Raw genomic sequence first — 15,199 nt, 5'->3', positions numbered from 1 at the left:
TGAAAATGGTGGGAGTACCCAAAAGGGGCCCTTTAGCTCTGACGCACCATCTCCATCTGCTCCCCAAGCCCCTCAAAATAATGATAACCATAGATGAAAGACACAGTCTGGCAAAGTGAGAAGTGAGAGTAGCTTTTATTCTTGGCTATGGGACCACTTACATTTTATTCCTTTTTTGAAAAGCGGGAGTCGAAACATTTTAGAAAACTTGGCAGTTTTCATTTATTGTTGGTATTTCTGGGTGCCTACTATGAAGTGCAGCTTCCCCTGTCCATCAGAATCTGCCTAAGCCATTCATGTGTAGGAACGACGCGGCCAACACTGGCTGGAAAAGAAGTTCCTTAAGCACCCTGAGCCTAGAATCTGACATGGTCTTTCAGATGCTTTGGACCTCTTTTGAGTCTGTTCACCGATCTCTTGCCCTGGTCCTCTAACTGTTTCGTCATAGCTACTCATCTCCCTATCCTGCAGATAAGGAAATGGAAACCTGGGAAAGTTCTGTGAAGTGTCCTAGTCCTGGCACGGAGCGCTTGGAGTGGGCACTACCCTTGAGTCTGAATCTACTGAATCTCTTGGCTGTTGCCCCCGCTCAGGTGCTGAGCACGTGCAGCTGCTGTCCTCTCCCCATCTCTGCATTTCCCACCCTTTATGATGCCTTATAATTTATTTGCACTGACAAGCCCCTAGCAAAGCTGCAATGCCACTTTCTCCAGGAAGTCCCCCAGGATTCCCCTGGCTAGCTTTGGTCTCTCCCCTAGGGATGAATAGCACCTTGTTTGGTTTGCTGGTGTACTCGCCCCAGCCAGTCTGTGCTCAGTACTTTGCTCCATAGTTAGGATCCCACGACTCCCTGAAGGTGGCAACCCGAACCATTTATCAGGATGCCCAGTGCTGAGAGCAAATAGGTGGTGCTCTGTGGTGTGTGCCCTTTTCGGCCCAGCCCCTGGCCATCTTCCAGATGTGCCTGGGAGTCTCAGCAGCGGTCCTCATGCTTTACTGAGCCTGAGAATCCTCTGGAGGGTGTGCTTGAAAAACGGATTCCTGGGTCCCATCCATAGAGGTTCTGAAGCAGCCGGTGTAAGTACCTTAAGAATTTGCACTTATGTACCTGATACAGGTATATATATGGTATTTTGGAACCACTGATGTGAGATGTGGTGAAAGGTGAAATTAATGTGACACTCTACTTCCCTGCCCCACAGGGGTATTCATGCTGGAATTTGGGGACAAACTGATGTTTAGGAAAGGAGGCTGTTAGAATCAGACCAGAATTTACAGATCATTTGGTTGGGGGTACTTACCCCTGTTGCCTGTCGGAATCAAGTGCTGAGCTTTTTTTTTTTTTTTTTTTTTTTTTTTTTTTTTTTTTTTTGTCTTTTTAGGGCTGCACCTGTGGCATATGAAAGTTTCCAGACTTAGGGGTCTAATGGGAACTGCAGCTGCCGGCCTACGCCACAGCCATAGCAACGCCAGATGCGAGCCACATCTGCGACCTACACTGAAGCTCAAGGCAATGCTGGATCTTTAACCTGCTGAGTGAGGCCAGGGCTCAAACTCATGTCCTCAGGGATACTAGTCGGGTTTGTTACTGCTGAGCCACGACAGGAACTCCCAAGTGCTGAGTTTTTTTTTTTTGTTGTTGTTGTTGTTGTTGTTGTTGCTATTTCTTGAGCCGCTCCCGCGGCACATGGAGGTTCCCAGGCTAGGGGTTGAATCGGAGCTGTAGCCACCAGCCTACGCCAGAGCCACAGCAACGCGGGATCCGAGCCGCGTCTGCAACCTACACCACAGCTCATGGCAACGCCGGATCGTTAACCCACTGAGCAAGGGCAGGGACCGAACCCGCAACCTCATGGTTCCTAGTCGGATTCGTTAACCACTGCGCCACGACGGGAACTCCATCAAGTGCTGAGTTTTTAAAAAGACCCCTGTCCACCTCCCCGTCCTCTCTTGAAGCTAAATTTCTGGGGAAGGGGCCCAGACATAGGTGTTTCTAAAAAAATCTCCAAATGTTTAGGAAACACAGTCAGGAGTGAGAAGGCTTGTGGAGCCCATCATGGCACAGGGGGACCGGCCTGCTGGCAGGGAAGGGGCCACACCGTGTGCTGGGCTCCCACCCGAATGCCCACTTGTCTCACAGTTGTTCCTGGCATTCCAGGCTCGGATGTAATTTCAGGACCTGCCTCCCAAAATAGACCATGAGCTCGGGGAGGCTGGATTCCAAGGGCACTTTTTTAGGTTCCCTCTCTGAGAGCTTCAGAATAGAGGCTAATATTGAATACTTATCACCTCTTTGTTCTTGTGTTAATTAATTAACTAGTCAGTTAATTAAAACTACTGTGACTACCTGGCCCAGGTAGATATTTTTGACTCACCATTTGTGAATGAGCAGCTTCATTTCCTATGGCATTTAATGATCTGTACCTCTCTTCCGCCTTGCCCATTCTTCACCCTCTAACGTGGTGATTTCCACTCCCTCATTCATGCACTTAGTTCATCAAACAAATATTTATTGACCACCTACTATGTGCGGGGTGCAGTTTGAGGTGCTGGGGATGCATCTAGGAACAAAACCAGATCCCTATTCTCTTGGAGCTCAAACATCTTATTTCCTTGAAGGTCAGATCTCCTGTGCCCCCACTTGGTGACATTCTACCTTGCTTCTCCCAGGCTCAGCAGCCAGAACCCGAGTCATTGCTGCCCCTTCCCTTTCCCTCCTCCCATCAGGTTCTCTCTTCCTCCCGTGTCTCTCCAGTTGCTCCCTCTCCCTTCCCCCCTTCCCTCTCTCCTATCTTCTGGGAGTCTCTGGGCTTTGGGCAGGAGCCTGGAGAATCTTACAGAACTGTTGGAAGACAGAAATCCTCCTAAGAGGCCCAGGTGACTCACCTGTAGAGTGAAGGGGGTCTTCAGGGGCACTGAGCTCTCTGAATCTAAATTTTTGAACATTAAAATTGACATTAGGGAGAGTCGAGGAGGGAGTGGGATGGACTGGGAGTTTGGGGTTAATAGATGCAAACTATTACATTTAGAATGGGTAGGTAATCTCCTGGGATAGACCATGATGGAAAATAATAATAAAAGAATGTTAAAAAAATTAGCATGGAATCTAAATGTTGGGAAATAACATAATTTTCTATACAAAAAATGTGAATTTTCATGATTCATTCAAGCATTTAAAAATTACTGAACATAGGAGTTCCTGTCATGGCTCAGCCATAACGAACCGGACTAATATCCATGAGGACCCGGGTTCTATCCCTGGCCTCGCTCAGTGGGTTAAGGATCTGGCATTGCCGTGAGCTGTGGTGTAGGTCGCCTATGCGGCTCCAATCTGGCATTGCTGTGGCTGTGGTGTAGGCCAGCTCTGATTTGACCCCTAGCCTGGGAATTTCTATATGCCAAGGGTGCAGCCCTGAAAAGACAAAAACAAACAGATAACCCCCCCCCCCCAAACAATTGCTGAACATATATTAAGTGCTTCGTACTATATGGAAATGTGCAAAGATAAAATCTGATTTCCACACTCATATGGTAGGAGAAAGATACGAAATAATTTACAAGATAGTAAGAGAGACTCATATAGAAGTATAAATAAAGTTACATTCAAATAATTTTTTAGGAGTTCCCGTCGTGGCGCAGTGGTTAACGAATCCGACTAGGAACCATGAGGTTGCGGGTTCGATCCCTGCCCTTGCTCAGTGGGTCAAGGTTCCGGCGTTGCCGTGAGCTGTGGTGTAGGTCGCAGACGCGGCTCGGATCCCTCGTTGCTGTGGCTCTGGCGTAGGCTGGCAGCTACAGCTCCGATTCGACCCCTAGCCTGGGAACCTCCATATGCCGCAGGAGCGGCCCGAGAAATGGCAAAAAAGACAAAAAAAAAAAAAAAAAAGTTATACATGGTTATTAAAAAAATATAATAATTTTTTAACAAGTGACATTAAAGCATTGAAAATACCCTGTTTTCTTTTTCGAATATAATATGTACTCAATGTAAAAAAGGATGTATTATACAAAGGCATGTGGCAAAAGCAAAAAGTCCTGTTACTTCTAATTAACTTGTTAACAATTTGACATAGTTCCTCCAAGATTCCTTTTTTCTCCTTTTTTTTAAAAAGCAATTTCAGGGTTGGCAGCTGTAGCTCTGATTCTACCCCCTAGCCTGGGAACTGCCATAGGTCAAGGGTGCAGCCCTAAAAAGACCAAAAAATAAAAAACAAAAAAACAGCCAATTTTAGTTGTGAAATTTAACACCCAAGCGAGTACATAAAATAGAAATGTCTGCCTCAAGGTGGTGCTTCTCAATTGGGGACTGAGATTTTGCTCCTCAGGGCGTTTGGCAATATCTGGAGACACTTTGGGTCATCACCACTGGATGGGGGGATGAGGTGGGTAGAGGCCAGAGATGCTGCTAAACATCCTACAGTGCACAGGACAGTCCCATGACACCCACAACAAAGTCCTGTCCAGACCCAGATGTTAATAGTGCCAAGGCTGAGAAACTCTGTTTAATGGATAAATTAGAAAGGGAGCACCCATGTCAACCTCCCAGGTCACGGAATGAACCTTTCTGGTCTCACCCTCCATCAGAAGCCCCCTGCCCCCTTGTCTTCCCCTCTAGAGATAATCCCATCCAGATATCGTTTTGCAAAGGTTTGCATATTTACATTTTCACTCAGTAATAAATCAGGGGCATTTTTGGAGGCCAGTAAATATTCTTTTACACACCTTTTAAGATGGCTGCATGATATTTTACTCTGTGGATGCACCGTAATTCAGTTAAGCCCCTGTCGATGAATATCTGGGTTGTATAAGATTTTTAATATTTATATTCAATGCTTAAATTATAGTGTCACTGTGAGAAATATCCTGGTGACTACATCTTTGCCCACATATTTAATTATTTCCTCTGGGTAAATGCCGGAGGTGGCATTGCTGTGTCCGAAGTTACAGTTAAGGCTTTGCTGCATTTCCCAAAGTGTTCTGATAATCTACATCAATTGTACCTTCCCATTAGCTAAGTATGGGGAGTTATTATAATTCTGCTAACACAAAACATTATCATGCAAATTTTAAAGAATTTCTTAGGTTCAAATAGTATTTGTGATATTTCAATGTTATTGCCTATTTGCATTTATTTCTTACTGAATTGCTTTTTAATTTGGGAAGGAAGAGATGTTGTCTTTTTCTTAATTAGTTGTCAGTACTCTTTATATTTTAAAGACGTTCAAACTTTTGTCATCTATGTTTCAAATATCTTCCCCAGTTCTAACTTGGAGAACAGACTTGTGGTTCCCAAGGGGGAGGCGGAACGAGTGGGGTGGACTGGGAATCTGGGCTTAATAGATGCAAACTCTTGCCTTTGGAATGGACAAGCAATGAGATCCTACTCTGTAGCACTGGGAACTCTATCTAGTCACTTGTGATGGAACATGATGGAGGATAATGTGAGAAAAAGAATGTATATATATGTATGTGTGACTGGGTCACTTTGCTGTACAGTACAAAATTGACAGAACACTCTAAACCAACTATAATGGAAAAAAATCATTTTTTTAAAAACTGAAAAAAAATCTTCTCCAGTTCTAATTGGCTTTTTGAATTTAAAGACTACCCCTCTCAGAAGGCATTCCATTGCAGCCAGTGTATCCACCTGCTGCCAGCCCTTCCTGTCCACTTCTTTTTTGGAAAGTGTGGATTCAGTTAAGACATAGAAAGATTGTGATCAGGGAGTTCTTGAGGGTGAGAAGAGCAGGGCTGTGCTGAGAAAAGCAGGGAGGGACAGCTGCCTAGTCTTGGGGTGCACAGGCTTGAGTCTGGGCACAGGTGGTGGGGTCGGTATCAGAGTTTCCACAATTGTTTGGTTTTCTGCTGTAACCTTGATTTCCCATTGTTTTGTTTGTCTGATGACTCTTCTAATGAGGTGTCCAGAGTGTGCCCAGCACAGAGCAAGTCCTCAATAAAGATTTCTGAACTAAATGAGAGGCTGCCAGCAGGATCTGAAGGAGCCTTGCACCTCTGACTGTAGGTCTTATTATCTGACTCATGGGAAGAAGCAGCCCATGTCTCTCTCTCTCTCTCTCTCTCTCTCTCTCTCTCTCTCCCTCTGGGAGTTCCAAGAGACTTCCTATCTCCTCTTCTCTCTGCTCCCTCTCTAGGTGAACGGCCCCACCAGCTACTCCTGCTTCCCTGTCAGAATCTGAGACATGCTTTGCTCCTCCTCCTTCCCTCACCCCCACCCAGACTCTCCTTGGTAGATCCCAGGCCCACTGCCTGTGTCCTTACCATCTTCCGCCCTTTTTTTTTTTTTTTTTTTTGCACTTAAAAAAATTCTATTAAAGTGTACATAAGGGGAGTTCCTGTTGTGGCTCAGTGGAAATGAATCTGACTAGCATCCATGAGGATGAAGGTTAAATCCCTGGCCTTGCTCAGTGGGTTAAGGATCCAGCACTGCCGTGAGCTGTGGTGTAGGTTGCAGATGCGGCTCGGATCCCGCGTTGCTGTGACTCTGGCGTAGGCTGGCGGCTACAGCTCCAGTTCGACCCCTAGCCTGGGAACCTCCATATGCCTTGGGTGTGGCCCTAAAAAAAAAAGCAATAAAAATATGTACATAATATAAAATTTGCCATCTTAACCATTTTTGTAGGCCGTACCTGTGGCATTTGGAAGTTCCCGGTCCAGGGATTGAACCTGTGCCATAACAGTAACCAGACCCACAGCAGTGACAATGCCAAATCCTCAACCTGCTGAGTCACCAGGAAACTCCCCATCTTAACCACCTTTTTTTTTTTTTTTTTTCTTTTTCTGTCTTTTTAGGGCCACACATGCAGCATATGGAAGTTCCCAGGCTATGGGTTGAAGCTGCAGCTGCTGGCCTACACCACAGCCCCAGGAATGCTGGGATTCAAGCTGAGACTGCGACCTACACTGCAGCTCATGGCGATGCTGGATCCTTAACCCACTGAGTAAGGCCAGGGATTGAACCCACATCCTCATGGATGCAAGTTGGGTTCATTACTGCTGAGCCACAACAGGAACTCCCTTAACAATTTTTAAGTGTACACTTTAGTGTTATCAATGACATTTGTATTATTGTGCAGCTATCACCACCATCCATGTTCGGGACCCTTTCATCTTCCCCAACTCAAATCTATTCCCATTAAGTAATAACTCACCATTTCCTCCTCCCCAAGTCCCTGGTAACTGGCTTATTTCATTTGGTGTGATGTCTCTGTGGTTCATCCACATGGTAGCAGGTGTCAAAATTTCTTTCCTTTTTAAGGCTGAATGATATTCCATCGTGTGTATACCCCAATTCTGTTTATCCCTTCATCCGTCAATGGATTTTTAGAGTGTCAATGGATTTTGTGGTGCCTTTGAGATGCAGTGGGAGGTGGACTACTTAGTATTTCTCAATCTTTCTGTAAACCGTCTCTGGACAGGCATTAGAAACGTGAGAGCAGGTTCCAGACTGTGATGTGCTCCCTCAGTGAAAACTCCTGTCTTGGCGTTTGTTTTTTTTATGATCCCATCACCCTAAAAATTCCATTGTCATCTTTGTTGCAAAAACAAGCATTTTGTCGGCTTCCTACCTCATCGTTGTGTTGGGGAAGTAGTCTGTCCTATCACAGCTATGGGGAGATCAGGGTGCTCCTTTCCGTACTGTAACCCCCATGGGTGTCTAGGCCTTGAGAGGGGGCTCATCCTGGGCCATCGAAAGGGGCCTGTCCCACAAGATGGGCCTGAAGGTATGAGTGCAGCCTGAGGCCCAGACAGTAGCAGGGCAGGGCACACAGCAGCCCGGCTGCTGACAGGTAGACCTCACCAGGCGATGAGGCAGGGCAGGGATGTGGCTTCCAGGGTGAGGCCATGGCCACCTCTGACGTTCAGGTGTCGGAGGTGTGAGGCTCCCACAGTGGTGGGAAGGTGCCCAGGTGCTGGCTGGTGGATGGGCTGCTCCTGTCTCTGAGGCTCTTCTCACATCCCCTCTCAGAGCCCACGATCCTTATCAGGAATGGCTCCAGTGGGGGCCCGGGACTGTGCACCACATCGTTTTCTGTCACACACCTTGGCTCTTGACACTTAAGGGCCAAGATGGTGATTTCTTTGCCTTCCAGCTCTCCTCCGGTGATCTTTCTTTCTTCTTTTTTTTTTTTTTTTGTCTTTTCTAGGGCTGCTCCCATGGCATATGGTGGTTCCGAGACTAGGGGTCTAATCGGAGCTGTAGCCACCGGCCTATGCCAGAGCCATAGCAAAACGGGATCTGAGCTGCGCCTGCGACCCACACCACAGCTCACGGCAACACTGGTTCCTTAACCCACTGAGCAAGGGCAGGGATCGAACCCGCAACTTCATGGTTCCTAGTCGGATTCGTTAACCACTGAGCCACGATGGGAACTCCCTGACGATCTTCCTTTAAGACACTATTTTCAAACTTTTGCAACAGTCATCCACAAGAAATATGTTTTAAATCATAACAAAGTGTACATATAAGTATTATGTAAAAATATAACCAGAAGTTTCAGGTAATAGTATTTTTTTTTTTTTTTTTTGGCTGCACTCTTGACAGGTGGAAGTTCCCGGGTCAGGGATTGAACCTGCACCATAGCCACAGCAGGGACAATGCTGGATTCTTAACCCACTGAGCCACCCAGGAACTTCTCAAGTAAGAGTACTTTTAGGTGAAAAAAGGTGCTCTGAGATTTTCTTCTCTAGTCTATTTTGTCATTAAAAAGATATATTGGGGAATTCCTGTTGTGGCTCAGTGGTTAAGGAACCCGACTAGCATCCATGAGGATGTGGGTTCAGTTCCTGGCCTTGCTTGATGGGTTAAGGATCCAGCGTTGCTGTGAGCTGTGGTGTAGGTCACAGAAGCATCTTGGATCTGGCGTTGCTGTGGCTGTGCCGTAGGCCGGCAGCTGCAGCTCCAATTGGACCCCTAGCCTGGGAACCTCCATGTGCCTCAGGGTGTGGCCCTAAAAAGACAAAAAACAAAACAAAACAAAACAAAAAAACAAAAAAAAAACGGACATATTGGCTAACTGAGTCAATTGTTATCATGGCCTGCTAATGGGTCCCAGTGAACAATTTGAAAAACACCACCCTATAGCCATGAGGGACTCTGATCTAGTCTGGGGTCAAGTTGGGGTGTGGAGGTTGCGGGGGACAAGTGAAGAATTTCCGTGGGGGACAGAAGAGTCCTCCCATGGTAGGTTCCCTCCCCTTCACTGAGTCAGGCTGGAGGAACACCCCAGGGCTCCAGCACGATTCTCAGAGATACGTGCTGGTCCCCAGTCCTGCAGAGCCACCTGGGGAGAGGGTGTAGTCCCCTCCCTAACCCCCAGCATGGGCGGCGAGCTCTCCTGTCTCTTGTTCTGTCGAGTCTGCTTATTTATACATCTAAAGCCACATCTCTCAAGGCCGAAGTTGATTATCAAGGACAGGACAGGTCTAAATCCACGATGAGGAAGTAACTGTTTTCTTAACTGTTTCCTAATTAGCAGCCTGCCTTCCTTTTCCTTGGCGTCTTGTGAGTCAGGTGATTGTGCCAGGTTAAAGTTTCATTTCTTTCTGGCCCTTTGGGGCTGGAGAACCTATTAGTAACCCCTCCCTTAGTGTCATCCAGAGGGTCCTGAGGGTTCCCGAGTTGGCACTTCCTGCCAGGACCTAGCGAAACCCCCTGGAGGGCCTTTGTTCTCCTCATCTTCAGGGAAGGCAGGGAGCAGAAAATGTTTAAAAGACACTTTGTGTAGGGCTTGGTACACGGACACCACTTAATTGATACAAACCAGGAGTGCCAGGCTGTGTTCCCAAGTGGACAATGCAAGAGAGGCTACAGATGGAATTTTCCATGTTATTCCTATAGGTCATGAAAAGGTGATGGGGGGGAGGGAAGTGAACACTTAGATAGCATCTCACAACCAATAAAGTAGACACTTTTTTTTTTTTTTGGCCATGCTCATGGCAGGTGGAAGTTCCCAGGCCAGGGATTGATCTCGAGCCCCAGCAGTGACAACGCTGAATCCTTCACTGCTAGGCCACCAGGGGATTCCTAGACACCCTTATTATGATCATTTCATTGCCAAGAGAGCTAAGGCCTTACTTAGAGGTTCCAAGCCCTGCCTAAGATCGCTCAGCAGTGCCTGCCATCTGAATGACTCTGAAGCCATGTGTTTAACCCATGCTGGAGCCAAACCAACATGGCCCACAAGGCAAATTCAGAGTGGTTCTGCCAGGACAGACCTGGCCACCTTTGACAAGGTACCTGGGCCCTCCCAGGACAGCCACTGCCTCGTTGTGCCCCCTTTCCTCCCCTCTGTCTGTTGTCATACTGTGAGGGCAGCTGCTGGCTTTCCCTGTGAAGAGTGGTTGGTTCTGTCCTCTAGTGAGGAAGCGAACTTGCAGCCAACCTGGGAAAGAAAAGGACTCATTCATTCAGCACCCAATTGAGAGGCAGGACAGGGTTCCCGCAGACCAGGGTTCCTCAGAGGAGGAGGGCATGATGTGCGCCCTCTGAAGCTCATGGTCTAGTGGGAGACAAACCTAGAAGAACACGGTTGTTCTGCTGTTGGAATGTGTGGGATCACAGTTTGCAACAATCTCTTGTCTGGGAGAGTCAGGGGAGGCTGATCAGAGGAGGGGCAACTGAGCTGGGTATTGAAGAATCAGTAGGAGTTCACTAGAGTGGGGCATGGAGGGGAAGGGAGGGGTGGGCCTTTAGTGGGCAGGCTGTGTGCCAGGCACTTCACTCATCCTATATTTTTTAGTGGAGTTTTTTATTATTTATTTATTTTTTTAGGGCTACACTCATAGCATATGAATCTTCCCAGGCTAGGGGGCGAATTGGAGCTGTAGCTGCCGTCCTACACCACAGCCACAGCAACGCCAGATCTGAGCGGAGTCTGTGACCTACACCACAGCTCGAGGCAACGCCAGATCCTTAACCCACTGAGCAAGGCCAGGGATTGAACCTGCATCCTCATAGGTGCTAGTTAGATCCATTTCTGCTGAGCCTCCTTAGGAACTCTGCAGTCGATTCCTAACCCACTGCGTCACAGTGGGAACTCCTGCATAGAACATTTCTGCTGAGCCCTGGAAAATGATGATTATTGCAAGAAAAAGCACTTGTGTGACTGCTTGAGTGGCATATGCTGAACTAGCCTTTTTTTTTTTTTTTTTTGTTTAATGGAATCCTGTTTTCACTTGAAAGAATGACTGACAAACTGTAATTATTCATACTTGGGCATTTGAAAGACATTTTCTTAAAGATGAATGAGTGAGCCTGCCGCTTTAGGCTGACATTTATCTTTTGTGGCCCATCATAAAATTCGAGCTTTCAAACAAAAATTGGAATTTTAGAAAACTTCTATCTTCCAGTTTCCCAGTATTTAATGACTTTTCTGATGAGATCGATGGTGATATTAAGGAATGTGATTTTTCAGTATTACATAATGAAATGTGTCAACATTTGGAAGGTTTTCATAATTCAATGACCAGCATGAGATGTTATAGAATCCTGTGTGGGTAAAGATTCGTTCAAAATGAAAGCTAGGGCAATGGATTTTAATGTAACAGAGTACAAAATGTTCATTATTCTGCTCTCAGATTTCACACTGCAGCTAAAGTATAAGTTGAAAAAATACTGCTTGTTGAATTTTGGTGTAATATCAAAGAAGGGTATCAAATTATCTGAAAATGTATTAAAATGCACCTCCTTTTCCAACTATATGTCTAGTTGGAATTTCCTCATAGATGTCAACTAAAAGGAAACCTCTCAGTAGACTGAATGCAGACAAAGCTATGAGCAGCCAGCCGGGCAATAAAGAGACTGGCAAAATGTAATGTGTCACTTTCCCTTTTCCTCTGTTTTGGAAGTTAAAGTTATTTATCATAAAATTATGTCACTCTAGGAGTTCCCGTCGTGGCTCAGTGGTTAATGAATCTGACTAGGAACCATGAGGTTGTGGGTTCGATCCCTGGCCTCGCTCAGTAGGTTAAGGATCCGGCATTGCTGTGAGCTGTGGTATGCAGACGCGGCTCGGATCCTGAGTTGCTGTGGCTCTGGTGTAGGCCAGTGGTTACAGCTCCGATTGGACCCCTAGCCTGGGAACCTCCATATGCCGCAGGAGTGGCTCAAGTAAAGGCAAAAAGACAAAAAAAAAAAAAAAAAAGTCACTCTATTAACCTGTACTGGACTTATTGCTAATTTAAAATTAATTGCTAGGAGTTCGTGTTGTGGCTCAGCAGTAACGAACCTGGCTGGTATCTATATGAATACAGGATTGCCAGGGCATTGAGGGTGTTTCAGGTCTCAGAACTGGCCCTCGCTCAGGGGGGAGGTGGGGTGGGGTCCGTCTCTCCATCTTCCTGTGTGTCTCTTGCAGGGGTGAAGAAGAGAACCAAAGTCATCAAGAACAACGTGAACCCCGTGTGGAATGAGGTATGCTGCCTCCCAATCTCGCTGCTTTCATCCCTCTGCCACCGCTGTCTCTGCAGGGGTGGGTCTGGGGGCTCCGGCAGGGGTGGCTGTCTCAGTGATCTTGGCAGGGAGAGGAGGGACTCTGGTCCAGCATGCCCAGGGAACTCTCCTGGCACCGGGAGCCTGGAAGGAGGGTTGTGGCCCATCCTCCCCACCCCATCCCGTGATGTGGGTTTGGCATGGAGAGCAGTGAGGTGCCTTACCGTCCCCGCTCCCTCTGGCGGTGGTCAGCCAGGTGGAGGGTGTTTCAGGCCCTCTTACCTGCCTTGTCTCCCGCAGGCTGTTCTTCTTGCCCACAGTCACCTCCTCCCCACAGCCCTCCCTGATTCACCAGATCCTCCTGGGGCTCCTGCCAGCCTCTGCCCCCTCCACCAGCTCTCTGCATGTGGCTCCCTCCGGTCTTTGCAAGCCCTGGATGCCTTGGGTGGATGGGGTCTGGATGCATGGGGAGCCTCTGCTCTGAGGAGGGGCCTGGGGCTTCTGGAGACCAGTGTGGCACTACTGCATGCTGTCACCAGGGGCCTGGCTTCTTCTTGAGCATATTGATCTTGGTCCCTGAGGGCTCTGCAGGGTCACCTGACACATCCCCCAGCCGTGCTCCTGGTGACTGGGGGAAAATGGGTTGGGGAGGGGGTCTCAGGGGCCTGGCCTCCTCTTCACTTCTGCTGCCTTCTGCCCTCACTGTCACCACTGAAGCGCTGGCACCTGGCTATTCATGGGTCCATTCATTCCCTCCTTCAACCCTCCTGCCACCAGCATCCGTCATGGATGCCTGCTCAGGGCCCGGGGGGTGGGAGGGCGGAACCTGTGGCAACAGACACCGTCTCTTCCCTTCTCTTCTCGGAGTCCACCAGTGAAGACATCTTTCCTCCTTTTTTTCCAGGGCTTTGAGTGGGACCTCAAGGGCGTCCCCCTGGACCAGAGCTCTGAGCTTCATGTGGTGGTCAAAGACCACGAGACGATGGGGAGGAACAGGTGAGGCGGGTGAGGGGCTCTGTGTCTTGGTGTGTGTGTGGGGGTGGAGTCAGGGTGGATGTGGACTCCAGAACCTGGGCTTTGGAGAGCTGGTGTTTATTGAGGACCTGGCCCAGTGGTAGATCTGGGGGAAGCCTGGCTGCAGGCTCAGGAACTCAGCTGTGGGGGAATCTCAGCGCTTCCCAGGCGGCTGGCCGGTAAGGGAGATGGGCCAGCATCTGCATCTTGACATGTTTGCATGGGGCGCCTGTGCCCCAGGGAGCAGGGAAGAAAAGGCTGTCTGGTTCCTGCTGCAGCCCAGAGGTGCCCGGCCCGGCCTCTCTCCCCACCCAGCGCAGGATGGGCAGGGCGGCAGCCCAGGCTGCGTGCAGCGGCAGCTGGCAGGGAGCACTCCATGAAGGCTTCCTGGAGGAGGTGGGGCTCGAGGTGAGTTGTGGTGTAGAAATTGGAAGAGTAAGAACAGTCCACACTGCCTGCCCGCTGGCCTGTGGCAGTGTTTTCTCTTGTTATTTCATCTGCAAAGTTGGGGGGGAGGCGCTCTAGGCAGGAGGAATAGCAGGACCAGAGCTCAGAGTTCTGTGGTGGCAAAAGTAGGCTCTCTAGGCAGCCAGTGAGTCCTTCCTCCTGAATTGGCTCCTGGGCCCTGGGTGTGCTGGTGGCAGGGTGTGGGGGATGGGCGGGGCCAGCCAAGCTTGAAGATTGATGGCCCTGTGGATGGTGGGGCAGGTGGCCTGGGAGACACAGCCTGCGAGGGTGCTCAGTGCTGAGCCTTGAGTGTCAGGCAGGGCTTCAGTGGTCCCTGTGGGATGACGGGATATGGCTGGCTTAGCTGCCAGCAGGGGTGGGTTCATGCTTGGGGGGCCATTTGCTGAGGTCTGGGCCCAAGGATCAGGCCTGGGCTTGCTGTTTTGTGACCCGCTGACAGGGGAGCCTTTGTCTGGGAACTGAGTCAGCTGGTGCGTCGTGCCCGGGCTGTGTTACCCTGGGGTGAGGGAGGAGGAGGGGGAAAGAGGGGGGATTTGGCGACCTGGGGAAGAAGGCCGATAAGGGTCTCAGGCTGCAAAACATTTGCGAAGTTTGAACTCTTAAAAAGCTTGGAAGGGAGTTCCTGTTGTGGCTCAGAGGTAACGAACCTGACTAGTATCCATGAGGATGCAGGTTTGATCCCTGGCCCCGCTCCATGGGTTAAGGATCCAGCATTGCCGTGAGCTGTGGTGTAGGTTGCAGATGCGGCTCGGATCTGGCGTTGCTGTGACTGTGGTGTAGGCCAGTGGCTACAACTCCGATTAGACCCCTAGCCTGGGAACCTCCATATGCCATGGGTGTGGCTCTAAAAAAAAAAGCAACAACCAAAAAATGGGAGAAAAACCCAAGTGCCATGGTCTTGCTGTGGCTCTGCCATGCAGTGGGTGCAGAGCATGGTATGGGGAGGCTGGGGCACTTTCACTGGGCCCTCCTGGGGTGGGGCTGCAAGGTATGGGGGCCTAGGACATCTTGGGTCCATCTTGTCCAGCCTGGATCTCAGCACCCCCCACCCACACAGGGGCAGGAGCTGGAATTAGTTCACACCAAGTTACCCCAACACAGATGTTTTAGGGGAAACAGGCAGCTTCTGACAGGCATGAAAACTGGGCTCAGGGTGATCCTGGAAGACTTCTTGGAGGAGGGCCAGACTGACTTGGAGGCCAGGGCAGAGGAGACGCAGGAGAGCCTTCCAGTGTCTGAGCATGGAGGGCAGCGGGCTAAGGCCAT

At 49.0% G+C, this 15,199-nt stretch overlaps 1 protein-coding gene across 34 annotated transcripts in view; it reads left to right on the top strand.

Moving 5' to 3' along the window:
- The window catches only part of DYSF (dysferlin), a 227,193-nt gene that overhangs the window by 10,462 nt on the left and 201,532 nt on the right, over positions 1–15,199 (top strand). For all 34 annotated transcript variants that reach the window (XR_014841703.1, XR_014841702.1, XR_014841704.1 and 31 more), the window contains exons 2-3: positions 12,378–12,433; positions 13,356–13,447. Coding sequence is in view for 30 of the 34 variants with exons in the window: in XM_085018953.1 (XP_084875079.1) it covers positions 12,378–12,433; positions 13,356–13,447 (148 nt within the window). In the remaining 4 variants the exon portion in view is untranslated. The remainder of the gene's footprint in view (positions 1–12,377; positions 12,434–13,355; positions 13,448–15,199) is intronic.

Source organism: Sus scrofa, chromosome 3 (assembly GCF_054392235.1).
Source record: "Sus scrofa isolate SSC_HxYL_T2T_F1_AM1 chromosome 3, Sscrofa_HxYL_maternal_Yorkshire_Landrace_v2.0, whole genome shotgun sequence".
NCBI classification, from domain to species: domain Eukaryota; kingdom Metazoa; phylum Chordata; class Mammalia; order Artiodactyla; family Suidae; genus Sus; species Sus scrofa.
This window is presented reverse-complemented; position numbering and strand designations above follow the sequence as displayed.